Source organism: Python bivittatus, unplaced genomic scaffold (assembly GCF_059951505.1).
Source record: "Python bivittatus isolate LINGU-HERP-01145 unplaced genomic scaffold, Pbiv_v1 ctg000480_np1212, whole genome shotgun sequence".
In the NCBI taxonomy this organism is placed as follows: domain Eukaryota; kingdom Metazoa; phylum Chordata; class Lepidosauria; order Squamata; family Pythonidae; genus Python; species Python bivittatus.
The window spans coordinates 106672651-106686823 of record NW_028277075.1 but is presented as its reverse complement, the minus strand read 5'-3'; the positions used below and the strand labels follow the sequence as shown (position 1 = coordinate 106686823).

Here is a 14173-nt window from a genome sequence, read left to right as displayed (position 1 = left end):
GTAGATGGCAGAGGTAACTGGAACATTAATCCACCTATTAGTAAAATATACTAACATCTTCTCTTCCAGAGATGAAACAGAAGTTAGCTGTTTTGTTGCAGGCATCCTCAAGACTTCAAAAGCCTCAATGAGTATCAAAACAAACTAAGCCAGGAAAATCAGATTATTTTTCCAGGGTATCCAAGCAGGGTCAAGAAATACTTCTATCTTTATCCTTGACATACACTGTTGAAAATACAGGTAGTCCTTGCTTAACGACCACAACTGGGACCAGAATTTAGGTCACTAAGCAATGCGGTCATTAAGCAAATCATCACACAACCGCTTCACATAGCAACCGCAATCCCAGCACTCCTGCTGCCATCGTTAAGCGAGAATTGTGGGTCGTTAGGCGAGACAACTTCCTGCCGGCTTTCCACAATGAAGTCAGCCAGCAGGGCAAGCCATTGCCGCTGCCAAAGGGACTAACCCTCGTCTCTGGAGGCTGGCTGAAAAAGCTCCATGCTAAAATCCTGCTTGGATTTTGGCACAGAGACTTTTCCAGCCAGCCCCCAGAGCTTCCATGCCAAAATCTCTGGGGGCTGGCTGAAAAAGCTCTGGCCAAAATCCTGCTTGGATTTCAGCATGGAGCTTTTTCAACCAGCCTCCAGAGACATCACTGGGGGCTGGCTGAAAAAGCTCTGTGTGGAAATCCAAGCAGGATTTTGGCATGGTGCTTTTTCAGCCAGTCCCCCGAGATGAGGGGGAATCCTCTCGCCAGGTGGCAGCAGCTTGCAACCTTCCCTGCCAGCTTCCCCATTGACTTCCTGGGGAAGCCAGCAGGGAAGATTGTAAATGGCGATCACATGTCCATGGGGCACTTAGCAGCCGATCGTAAGTGCGAACCGATTGCTAAAGGCCCCAATCGCGATCCCGTGACCGCGGGGGCACTGCAACTCCCATAACTTTTGGCACAGGCCCTAAGTCCCTTCATTTAGAACCATTGTAAATTCAAATGATCACCGAACGAATGGCTGTTAAGTGAGGATTACCTGTACTGAATTAAATGGAATACTGATCTGACCTAGTATAAAGCATTTTCCTACAATCCTCCGGTTTCTTAAGTCTTTAGGGACAGCAGGTAGTAAAAGATTAAGGATCAAAACTATACTGCTACATGCATTTACTTGGAAACAAGCCCCATGAAATGTAACCGAACAGTACCTCTGCCATTGTGGTACTCAAATTAAGAATTATATGCCTTTAACTACGTCTTTAATATAGCAATCATTTGTAAAAAATTAAGAGCGTGTATTTGACCAAGGTTGCAAGAAATGAGAAAATAAATTGTTTGTTGCTGTTGTTTCTACCAATTATCTACTCCCCAAATAACTCAAAATTCATTAAGGTCTGTGTTCTACACATCTATATACATAAACTAATAAAACTAAAGCATAGAAGAAAGACTGCAAGTTCACCTAAATGTAAACGTAGACTTAAAAGAATGACAAGAAATGTTAAAGCGCCTTCTAACATTGACCTCTCATGCTCCGAATCTAGTACTGTATTCTGATGCTGTGAAGCCATTGTTAAGAGATCAACCACTTTGAACCTATAGAGGTAAAAAAGAAAACAAAAACAAATTCAGAATTATAGAATGTAAGGGTTAGAAGAAACCTTGGAGTTCATGTGATCCAAAAATCTACTAATGCTAACAACGTGAGACGGTTATGAACCTGTAGAAAGTTAGAGATCTGCTGTAATATCCTCACATTATCATATAACATAGTCTGGACATTCTATAAAGATTTAGGCCCTAAGCAACATTATTAGCTTAATTTGCAAGCTTTCAGTATCAGCATCCATTTTATGCTATCTTTTTCTAGAGCTTCTTGGACCGGGTCTCGTACTTTCCCCCATTGCAACACTCTCTACAGAAAACGGAACTCTGCTCAAATACCTTGAAGGTTTCTTCCAGTTCAGTGTGAAGAGAGCAAGTAGGGCTAAGCATTCCTAACATCTAGGAAGGCAGGAACATCATATAACTAAAGTCTGCTGATATATTCAACTCTTGCAGGGTTTCTCTCTTTAGTTTTTCTCCATTGCCAAGAGCAAGAAACTTCAGAGAAACCTCTATGAAGGTATCCTGAGCAAAAAAAAATTCAGCCTAGAAGAAGTTGGCTATACTGCTAAAGGAAATTGTCAATCAAAATAACTTGTGTTTTGGGATACCTGCTTCACATCATACCAAAAGACACCAAAAGATACCAGTGGCATCAAAGTATGGAATACAGGTAGTCGTCGCTTACCTTGTTTAGCAACCATTTGAAGTTACGATAGTGTAAAAAAACAGCTTTGTGACCAATCTTTGCATTTATGACCACTGCAACATCCCAATCATGCAATTGCCACTTGGGCATTTCATAACCAGCGCACATTTACAACCGTTGCAGCATCCCATGGTCATGTGATCGCCATTTGCATGCTTCCAACCAGCTTGTGACAAGCAAAGTTAATGGAGAACACAGAAGTAAAATCACAAGTCATGGTCACGTGATGTCTCACTTAATAACCACAGTGATTTGCTTAAAAATCTAATGGGAGATGACGTAATCTGTGGCGGTCACATGATTTTCCACTTAGCGACTGTGGCATTTAGCAACAGGGCTGCCAGTCCCAATTGTGGTCACTAAGCAAGGACTACCTGTATTGAGAACTTATATAGGAATGTAGCCTATTCTGATAGGCTGTAAACAACCTATTGAGTCTATATGGGAGAAAGGATCAGTTGCAAAGATTGACATCCAGAAGATCCTTTAGAGAAATGAAGATCCAATTTGTAATGCTTGGCAGGTGTTAAAGGGTTAGACCAAATTACAGCCCTGCAAAACTCCAGTGAGGGTGGATTTGTGAAAAATGCTTATGAGGTGGCTACAACCTTAGTTGAATATGCAGTGACATGAAATAATTTAAGAATTTTTTGGCTTAAGAAGTTTCTTCTTGAGGATGGCATTGGTTGTTGTTTTGATTGTGGGAGGTTCCATAAAATGGGAGTCCCTGGATGCATTCTTTCTTTGCTACCCCCAGAATGTCTGGTAAATGAGTTCCTGAGCACTGCAGAAAGGAAGTCTTGAATGAGCGAGCTGACTGCTGATTACATGAGTTTGAAAATAAATAGAAGCCACTGGAGCAGTCAAGCACAGGGCTGGGTCCCTAGTAGAAGGCTGAAAAAGGATGTAATCAATCCCAGTATGAGATACTCCCATTTGTTTTCTTTTCAGTGGAGAAATAGCTTTCTGAATCTTTAGAATTCTTTTCAGTGTTATAGAAATGTCCTTTCTAGATAGGCCTCTAGATGAATTATTTTCTTTGAAAGGCTTAAAAGCCTTTCCTTGTATTAATGAAGAATCTATCTCTGTAAATCAGCCTTTCTCAATTGGGGTTTCATGGAACCTTAGAGTTCTATGAGAGAAATAAACACCATTTTTTTAACCATGCACCATGCAATGCTAGCACCCACTGTGGTGGGAATTTTAATGCTCCACGACTCGGCTGCCAGCTTGATGCTTTGCTTTTGTTGCTAAGATTGTATTATTGAATTATTTCTACAATTTTCTGATCACACTTAGGTACCCTGAGCTGCAAATACAATAATTTTATCTGTAGGGGTTTCCTGAAACCTGAAAACTTATTTCAAGGGTTCCTCCGGGACAAAACCTTGCGAAAGGCTGCTCCAAATAATGAAACTTCTTCACCATTCTGTCCAAGCTTGAGTGAGAAGAGTAAGAGTAAGATATAGAAATACAGGATAAGAAAACAGCTAAGACTCATCCTGGATGAAAGCAGGAAAAGAGCTGCAAGGAGAAGCCTGGCAAAGTTAATACAGAAGCAGACTTTAATCATGTGCCTTCCTGAGCGAGTAAAGAGTTTGGCCCAAATTTGGATGAGCTAGAGAAAGCCCATCTAAGCAGCACACAGGGAATGCTCTATTTTGAAATGCTTCAGTCAGCCTAGGTAGTTTCTCTCTCTTCACCTCTATATTGCTTACAATTTTAAGAATATATACTGTGGACATTTTTACTGGATTGTTGTAAACTGGCTTTTTTGGTTTGGTGGTATACAAGCATAATAAAATTATTTTTATATAAAATAATAGCATCCTACCTTTCAAAAACTGAGGAAATAAAATAATCTGGGTCAAGTCGAGAAGCACAAACCTTAAAAGATAAAGCACATATATATGTTATCATGTTCAACTGGTACTAACACTGAATGATGCAGTCAAAGAGAGCATTGATTTACCTGTAACAGATAAATGTCAGGATCAATCATAGAATTACAGAAGTGGGACTGCACATATGTCATGGCTTGTCCTTTAATCTGCAGGCCATTCCTTACCCACATATTACTATGAATTTCAGAAAGGCTTGCCTATCGAAAGAGGGAAAAAAGGGGGAAAAATCCACATATTCATTTTCATATTCTCTTACTCCAGATAAACATGTAATCTATTGACTGTGCATATTATTTTTATTTTCTGAGAACACATTTTTGTATTGAGTTATAGAGCTTTTGCAGCAGACTTCCATCAGGGCCGATGTGTTAGCTTTCTGCAGCACTGTTAAACCTCAACCTATCAAAATATTTGTTCTGCTTTATTACCACATATTATAACAATACTATCTCAAGAAAGTTGCAACATATCTAAGGATCTTCTTATGCTTTAGTGCAATCATTGCCATCTTCAGGGCCTAGAGAAAATTTAAGAATTCAATAAAATAATAAAGCAGTAGTCCTAACAGTACCTTGCCTATTTTTTTCTATTTAAGTTCCTTTGAACACTTTCTCTTGCTTTTGTTTTTTGTAAACTCACATTAATATTACCTAGCAATTTGTCTTTCTTTACTATGGTCCTTATGAACACTCAGAAATATAAATTGAAATATAGGTAACTGAAAGAGCTCTTGACGTAAATGGCAAGAACTTGATAAATGCATACAAGTTGGACAGCAGGAGGCACACATTCAGCTGTCAATCAATTGCTTCCAGTGAAACCAAGGCAAACTGAATATTCTGTCTTTGAATCACTTTTTGATATCTCTCAAAAGTTTATATTATAGTATGCTGAGAAAAAAAAGATTTACCTGAATTTGAAGTGGATGAACCATTAGTTTCATCAACATCTCCTGGTCTGGAAGAAGTGAATCTAAATCTAGCTCCTGACATTTAACAGCCTATAAATAAAATAAGTGCATATTTTATCCTGATATAAACCACACATCTACCTGCAGAATGCCCATTTTTACCTTGCAAAAATGATTTACCTACCTTACTCAGAAACATAGCATAGTAGCGATGCAATGGGAGATGAAACGTAACCTGATTAGGAGTAGGCTGCAACAAAAGGACATTAGACTGTTAATAAGAAATTCTAATTTATGACAGTAGTTTTCTGAACTTGAGGAAACATTCACAATGAGAACTCAATTTTGGCCTCCAGATCAAGGCTACTGAGTCCCCTCTTATCAGTGTTTTCTAAAACATACAGCCCATAAAATAAACATACCTTTGAAGTAGTTAGTAATGTAAAAATGAATTTGAAGGGAAAAGCTGACAGTGGGCAAGTGAGAATAAATGCCTTGAAAGTACTTGAAAAAAAGCTTTGCAACTGTATTTGTCATTTCACTGACAAAAATCCTTTATAAGTCATGCAATAGGATTCACAGCATCCTCTAAAAGGGTCTATGGCCTGCAACATGTAACTGCTCCCTGCATATACAGCCCATCAATTCCAATTACAAGCATATTACTGGTTTATTGAAACCTTGATTATTCAAGTTTTTGATTGAATATTGACAATAAAGTTATCTAAATTTCAGCATATCCCAATGAATTTCAGAAATGTTCACATATTTGTTAGAGCAGAGAATTCTGAATTGTGCAGAAGAAATATCAAATGAGAATTGGTAACCAAGAAATGCAGGCTAAAGAAAAAAAAATCAGAACGTTTTAATTCCAAAATTGGTAGGAATATACTACCAATTCATTAGTAAAGATTTTAGTACTCGATATCAAATTAAATACACAGGATATACCCACCTCATCTACAAAGTTGATTGCATCAAACCAATCCTGAAGTGCTTCTAGGCAGTATCTAACAACGTTTTGCGTGTACTCTTGCGTCTCCTGAAGTGAATTACAAATGTTGCACAGACTGAAAAAAACAAAGGCTTGTAGCACTTCAAAAACATAGTAAGGTAAATTGAAGGGCTGCAACTTCCATGTTTCTTTTCCTTTTTTATAAAGTGCCTTGGATTTACAGAGCTCCACTCATGAGAAGAAACAGACAGGTGATTTTTGCCTACTAGTTCTTACCTAATAGTTGCTGGAAAGGTTGCCCTGAAAGGATCCTCTGTACACTATTGGAGATGATAGGGAGAAGGGCTTCACATGAAAAGGGTAAAGTGGAAAAAGTCACCTCCCCCTCTCTCTCAATTCCTTCCATGAACAGAAAGAGTATTTGCATTTAAAGGAAAGGTCATTTCCAATATTGGAAATAAGGAAGGAAGCAAGCAAGCAAATATAGCAGACTTAAGGAAAAATAAGAAACAAAGTTATGCATTATTCAAGAAAGCTATAAACTTGTCCTTCACACATATTGGGGTTTAGTCAATATTCCCAGAAATTATATTCTCTCTATTCTTGACTTGAATTTTTTATGGTTGTACTGTATCTTATGGATGGATCACAAGACACAACAGATTAGCTAACCCAGGATGGTGTTTGATTTGATAGAACTGCATACTGCTTTTTAAAATATTCAATCACTGAAGAACCACAAGAGAAAAAAAATATAGTTCAACTTACCCTGACTTTGCAGTGTGATAGTAGGCCCCACATTGGTTGGGCACAGGCCTCAAGTTCAGCAGCAAAAGCAGCATAATACGTCTGGGATTCAAACTCAACATGTTCATTAAGTTCTCTTTTATTTAAATTCATGCCTTAAAAGATTGAGACAACATTGTACATTTTAACTATAAATAATACTGCATTTTTTCACACTATCCAATAAACCTACTGTTATAAATAGGAACGTTTTAAAGCTTTTTATAAAAAAAAGTTTAGTGATGCATTAAGCAACAAAGTTGGCTGTCAAGCTTGCATGGGACAAGCATCAAAAGCAAAAGATAATGGCCAAGCAGAAGACAGCCCAGCAGAAAGTGAAAATTAGAAACTTAACCCCTTTCGTTTTGTAAAATTTATTACAGCCTATATTCACTGCAAACTGATCTTAGAATAGTTGCAATATACCCAATAATTGAAGAACTAAATAAAACATATAAACAGCAGTTTCAAAATTCTCTGTCTCAATATTTCACCCTGCTATATAAGCTAAATTGAAAATCAAAAATTTGAAAGGGAGGAGGCTAGTTTTCAGCAAGATGAAGATGAGATCACTGCCAATGGAGCATTTATCTAAGATGTACCTATGAGGCTGGATTACACAAATGCATAGCCTTCCCAATTTCCTAAGCATACAACCAATACAAATGTATATATTTCTGCTAAGTAACCCTCATTAAATTCAGTGAGCCTTACTGTCAAAAGTGTGATGGCATTTTACATATTCATTTGGATTTAACTTCCCAAATGTAAAAGTATATCTCCTCATAAGGCATCCCAACAATTCTCAAATGATTTTCTGAAGGAATTCAGATTTTCTAAAGGAATTTTTAAAGCAACTTGAAGTCAGAGTTTTTAATGAAACCATCATTAATTTGTGGTTTTCTTTTTCAGAAATATTCAGTGTTTCTTTAACGCTACTGCCCTTTCCCCCAAAACTCAAGTGCAAAAATACAAACTACAATTAACTGTAGCCAATTTCAATGTCTGTAACTGAATTTCTGAAAAACAGTCATTATAAAAACCTTGCATACCCTTTAAAATGTTTTGTCAAACTGCTTAACTCTAGTCAAAGGTAATTCGTATAGTCAATGAAAGCATCACGCACCTTGAAAAAATGATACAAAGTTCATCCACGTCACTAATAGCCTGTGATCTTCCAAAAATTTCTTAGCCACACTTTGATGTGAAAGGATATTAATAAAATCACTGACAAGTGGCCAGTAAGTATTGTTTTTTAACAGTGCTTCTCCACAGTTCACAACTACGTGTAAACTGTTTTCCTCATCTAAAAGTAAAAACAAATGTTAATAATATTTTAAAGACATAAAAATATGATAAAGACTCTAACAATAATATAGAAGTAAACCTCTTTGTAATAGGGTTCCTACATATTAAGTGAGCAACTTGTGTAACATTTTCTTTCTCTTTTTATTAGAAGCAGATTCTGACTTTTCAAGCCCCAGTGGAAAAAAAGAAGAGAATAGTGTTATGGCTTTCAGGACATAAAGAATAATTGGATGGAAAAGGCTTAAAGATCCCACTTCTGTAACATGCTACAGAACTGCACACAAGCCAGGTGGCCCTATAAACTACCACTTACCTAGTTACCAGCACTTGACTTGCCTCTGGGACCAGGCAGAAAAGATACATTTACTTATTTTCTATAATGAACTTTCAAACCACCCTTTATCCATAGGTTCTGTTTCACTGTAAAATTGCAGTTAACAAAACCATGAATAATGAGATCTTGGGTCAATGGGAATTGGAGGGTTAGGCTACAGAGTCTATGGTCAGCTGCTTCCTTCCTTGAGACTTTCTCCCATAGGAGTTGTCTGCGCAATATCTCTACTCAATTACGGTGGATCTTGCTGGGTCAGCCTTGTCATGAGGCTCCACAAGGCTTCCTCACAGCAGTCCTCCTCCTTCCTCAGACAGTCATGAGAAAGCTACATGGAGCCTCATGATTGAGTGGATCCAGAGAAAGCCATTGTGCTCAACTGAGGAAAAGAAGCATATACAGATACTCTGAATAGATAACCTAACACTAATCCTTAAAATGTATAGTTTATGCATGTACAAAAGCCTGTCCACCATTTTCTGCATGTGGAAAGTCACCAATGCTTCCAGAGAGGACTAACTATTAGATATCCTCGAAGGAGTGGGGACAGCATTAGAGTGGAATCGGTGGCCGGACTGGCGGAGATCAGCTGGCACAAGTCTTTCTGGATAAAGGAGAGATCCTGAGATTGCCTACTTGCACTCCGGACAGCTGCTGCTCATAAATAGACCACAGAAACTGAGGTTCTTGTGGTCAGCTCATGAGTTGAGTGGCTGGGAGTCGAAAAAACTCAATCAAGCTCATAGCAGTAATTGCAGCCTATTATATGGACACAAAGTTCAGCCACCTCATTTCTTAACCACCTTTGGACGTAATTAATTTACGGTTAAAGAGGGATTTTCTAAGCAGCAGGATAAGAATCCACTTGGTGAGTTATAATTCTTTTTGGATTACAAAAGAATAAAGGAAGAAAAGAATTCTAAGGACTTTAAAAAATTCCGGCACAAAGCTTAACAAGGAGCTGACATAAGAAAGTTTAAAACAGATAAAGGGGCCAGTTATTTTGAAACATGAATTTTTCGTGAAAGTGCTTTTGAATAAATTGGAATTAAATTGGACAAATGGACCAGACCTTCATGTGAAGGTTTTCTGTTTATTATTAAAGAGTGCAGACAGCTGGCTGATTTTACAAAACAAAAGATAAAGGTAATATGAGCCAGACTGTGGTGCTGACCATAGCCATGGAGATGTGGATTGGGATGTGGACTGAAACTACGGAGTGCCATTACAAATGAAAGTATTAAAGTCACAGGAAGACAAAAGAGAGAAAAAAAGGGGGGGGAGCTACTCTTTTTTTTCCTCTTGTAGACACCTTCCCTTTTCGATTACAATTATAATGACAACTAGAAAAGCAGCGAGAACGGAGAGGAGACGATCTCTAGAGCAGCCTGCAGAGAGAGGAATTACACCGGATTTGTTTCAGAAAATGTTTCAGGAATTGGGAAATAAATTAGCAGAATCACTTGATATTAAACTGACTGAATCACTTGGTACTAAACTGACTAAACCACTTCATGCTAAACTGACAGCTTTTGAAAAGAGAATGGATGAAAGGCTTGTAAAGATGAAAGAGGAGATGAAAGAAGAAATTAAGAAGATGGAAAGCTCGGTAAAACAAGTGTCTGGAGAGGTAAACAAGTTAGTAAAAGCGGAAATTTTAGAAAGTAAGACAGAAGTTATAGATAGAGAGTTGGAAAGAGAATTAGATAATCTAGCTCTATTGGAATTAAGAGAGACGGAATTTTGCTTGAAACTTAGCACAATCCCAGAGAATTCTGATGAAGGTATTAGAGAAAGGATTATTAAAGCTCTGGCAATTTTTTTGGATTGGGAAGAGGAAGATACTGAGGCAGAAACTGACAAAGTATATAGAATAAATTCCAGATTTGCCAGAACAAGAAATGTTCCAAGGGATGTTTTGGTACAGTTTGTCAGGAAGAAGACAAGGGATCAGGTTTTGCAGCGTCATTTTAATACAAGAATGAAGGTTGATAATACAGATATAACTGTTCTTAAAGGAATTCCTATTAGAATTTTGTGTAAGAGAAAATAGTATTTTTTTTTTTAGTGAAAGATTGAAGCACATTATCAATACACATCAAAAGGAACACATTCATGGCTACTGGCATGAGTGCATTCCTTTTGATGTGTATTCTCCATTGTGTGCCTGCTTATTCTCCTGTAATCCCTTCCTCTCCAACCTCTCCACTTTATGAGGGGGGAAAAAAAGAAAAAAAAACTGGTCAGACACAGGACAATATGTACTGACTGTAATAGCAATCACGTGACCAAGGGACGCTGTGAAGGTTGTAAATGTGCGCCTTGGTCGCAAAGTTATTTTTTCAGCATTGTCATAACTTCAAACGATCGCTGCACAAGCCAGTCAATAAGCAAGGTCTACCTGTACAGTGGTACCTCGGGATACGAACACCTCTACTAACGAACTTTTCGGGTTATGACCAGCTCCGGCCGCAAAAATTTACCTCGATGTACAAACTCCGCCTTGGGGTACGGTCATTCTTCCGCCCTGACACGTGGTCCGCGGCCATTTTTCCGCCCCTGACACATGGTCCGCGGCTGTTTTCCCGCTGTGCCGCGCGGCACCCAGCCGTTCTCCCGCCACGCCGCGCCCGGCCGTTGTCCCGCTGTGCCACGCCACGCCGCGCCCAGCCATTCTCCCACCCCTGACGCGTGGTCCGCAGACGCCAGAACGGATTAACGGTAATTACATTGAACCTTATGGGAAAATTTGCTTCGGGGGACGACCAAATGGATTAACCGGATTTACATTGAACCCTATGGGGAAATTTGCGTTGGGTTACGACCAACTCGGGATACGCCCAGAGTCACGGAACGCATTAAGTTTGTATCCCAAGGTACCACTGTATATCCCATTGGACATGAAGAAGTCAAGATTGTCTCAACTACCACAAAGTAATTAGGATGATATGCAAGACACGCAGCTGTACCTTAAAGATGAGGCTTCTAAAATACAGCCCATTAAACTCCACAAAGAATGCAGTGCAAGTTGTGTTTGGCAAGCAAACAGATCAATGAGATTCCCCAACAGAAAAAAGATTTGCAAGAACATTGGCATGAATTCATGGATATCTTCCCTAGTGTGACTGAGATCACTGACAATACTGTTCTCAATTCTAGTGTTTTTGTAGGCACCAATTCCAAAAGCTAATGTTGAGGGCTCGAAAGTGAATCCTTCCAACCTGATTGTTAACTGACAACTGTGGTGCCATCCATCTGCACAAGATTCAACTGCATGTAGAAGAGAAATTAAAGTTTGCTGGCCCTTATAAACTGCCAATAATTTCAGAACATTTACTTGAGTGCATTTCCTGACACTGATTTCAACGAATTCCCCAGCTCTGCATGACATCTGTAGTTAAAGTATATGTAGATCTCCCCAAACAGTGGGGAGACTGAATTTGCCATCATAGTGGTGAGTCCAGAGAAGAAATGATGTAAGTAATCAGGACTGCAAAGTTTATAAGTGAAGGTATGCACAGGCCACCACTATGGTCACTGCAGGCATAAATATGTTCTATCCATGATGTCCATGCAGACAACATGTCATGAGCAAAGGAGGTTATTCTTTCTGTCAGAAGGTAAGCACAACTGGAATAATTGTTATCATCGGTGAAGGTGATCTCTCTGCCCAGTTCCAAAGAGGACTGGGAACAGTGGAAATGGAAATGGATATGATTGGTTCTTGCAACAAGGAGCAAATCACTGATGTATGGGAACACAGAAGTTCCTTGAAAACTACAGATATATAACAATGAAGGGTATATTCTTTGTGAAAACATGTGCTGCTGTCAAAAGTCCAAAATGAAGCACCTAAAATTAATAATGAAGGTCCTCACACATAAATAACAGAAACTAACAAAGTTTTGGTTGAATGGCAACATGGAAGTGCATGTCAGAAAAGATCTACAAAAGTAAACCATATATTCAGGACATTCAGAAATAGAGGATGGAAAAGAGGCTGTTATTCTACTTCAGTAACCACAGAATAGCTAGAGTAGACCCTTTTGGTACCAATCAATGAATTGGGTAGATTTAATAGCATCCTTTTCAAGATTATGGAACTAACCCAAATGAGAGAAGGAGGAATAACCATAGTAGTCAATAGAAGTTCACAGGAAAATTTGACTAAATATCCTTGCTTGGTAATGGCAAATACCCAGACATCATCTCTAATAAATGCCAGCAATCAGAGAAATGCTTGAGATGGTCCCCAAAAGGAGTATTAGGACTGACGATAACAACAAGTAAACAGCTAAAAGCAACATCTGGAAAAATCCACAGGTCTTCTATGTTCATATCTGTAAGAATGTGAAGTGGGCAATGCTGAGAAAGAAATTGCTACTGATAATATTTTAGTAAAAAATGATTCTGCTTCTGGTATTGCAAGCTCACGAGGGATGGAAAGACATGGGGCTACAGATATGAGCAATATGATGAAAAAGAATGGGGCTGGATTATAGCCATACTTAGCTATAATCCTTTTTAATCCTATCCAGCTCATATTAGAATTCTGACAGAGGAAAATCCCTTCCCATCAAAAGGAAAGTTCGTAATTCTATTAAGAACATGCTTTGCCATGTTCTTAACAGAATATTCTTTAATTCCATCCAGCATGGACTTACTAGAAGTGAAATCCAACAATTTTGAAGAGCATTGTGAGAAAAGCTATCATAAAGCAAGATCTGAACCCACCTTGTAGCTCACTTTTAATAAGGCAGCTCTCCATCATATACAGAAGGACAGTAACCATAATATCAAGCAGCTGGCATTCTTCTGTCACTTGACGTGCTAGTTCCTCATTGCTGAATAGCTGAACGCTAATGTGTACAATTCTGTTAGACATTGTATCAGATTCATGGCTTTTCTTCAGTGTTTTCATAATAAAAGCATAATGCTGCACAAATGTTTTAGTAAAAGCAATCTGCAATGTATAAAACAGATATTAGTGTTACAATTTGCCTTTTTCATATACGTCACAGTACGTATGTATGTATGCATGTATTATTTCAATGACATACCACTTCAATCTGGCTGACTCTGAGGAGCTTACAAAAGTCAAACAATACAATCAAACACCAATTATAAAAACAATGACAACTCAAAATACAATATCCATAGCACCATTTCTCAGCCAAGATCACATTATAATTCATTCCACCCTTCAATTCCCACCTTCAAAATAGTCAGGTCTGACAAGCTTTCCAAAAGGGGCCTATCTTACCTCTAAGGACACCCTGCTGCACAGGAAAGGAGCTACGGTATCTAATTCTCACACACTCATATGGTCAGTGAAAAACAATATATCAAATCTGATTGTTACAAAAATAAAAGACAAATAGACACACACCATCCAACTCAAAAGTGGGGGCCAAATAGTCCCTTATATAACTGGAGAAAAACTAAATACAAAAAGACTTTGAGTAGTATTTCTATATATTTGTTGCAGAGAATTTCTAAGTGAACAGCATTGATGCAACTTCTACATTAAGAGTCTCCAAACTCTTCAGCTCATTGACCCCTTCACGAAGTTTCAGATTGTACACTGTCCCCCAAATATTATATGAAATTAATTTAATAAAACTTTAATTAACAGTACTATGAATAATAATATTAATAATAATAATAATA

General features: G+C 38.2%; 1 protein-coding gene across 4 annotated transcripts in view; it reads right to left on the bottom strand.

Moving 5' to 3' along the window:
- UBR3 (ubiquitin protein ligase E3 component n-recognin 3) overlaps positions 1–14173 on the bottom strand; it is a 114201-nt gene that overhangs the window by 69063 nt on the left and 30965 nt on the right. For all 4 annotated transcript variants that reach the window (XM_088146714.1, XM_088146715.1, XM_088146716.1 and 1 more), the window contains exons 8-16: positions 13238–13466; positions 7991–8170; positions 6847–6980; positions 6079–6165; positions 5308–5373; positions 5124–5213; positions 4282–4410; positions 4144–4196; positions 1458–1591 (exon numbers count right to left, since the gene is read on the bottom strand). In XM_088146714.1, the coding sequence (XP_088002840.1) occupies positions 1458–1591; positions 4144–4196; positions 4282–4410; positions 5124–5213; positions 5308–5373; positions 6079–6165; positions 6847–6980; positions 7991–8170; positions 13238–13466 (1102 nt within the window). The remainder of the gene's footprint in view (positions 1–1457; positions 1592–4143; positions 4197–4281; positions 4411–5123; positions 5214–5307; positions 5374–6078; positions 6166–6846; positions 6981–7990; positions 8171–13237; positions 13467–14173) is intronic.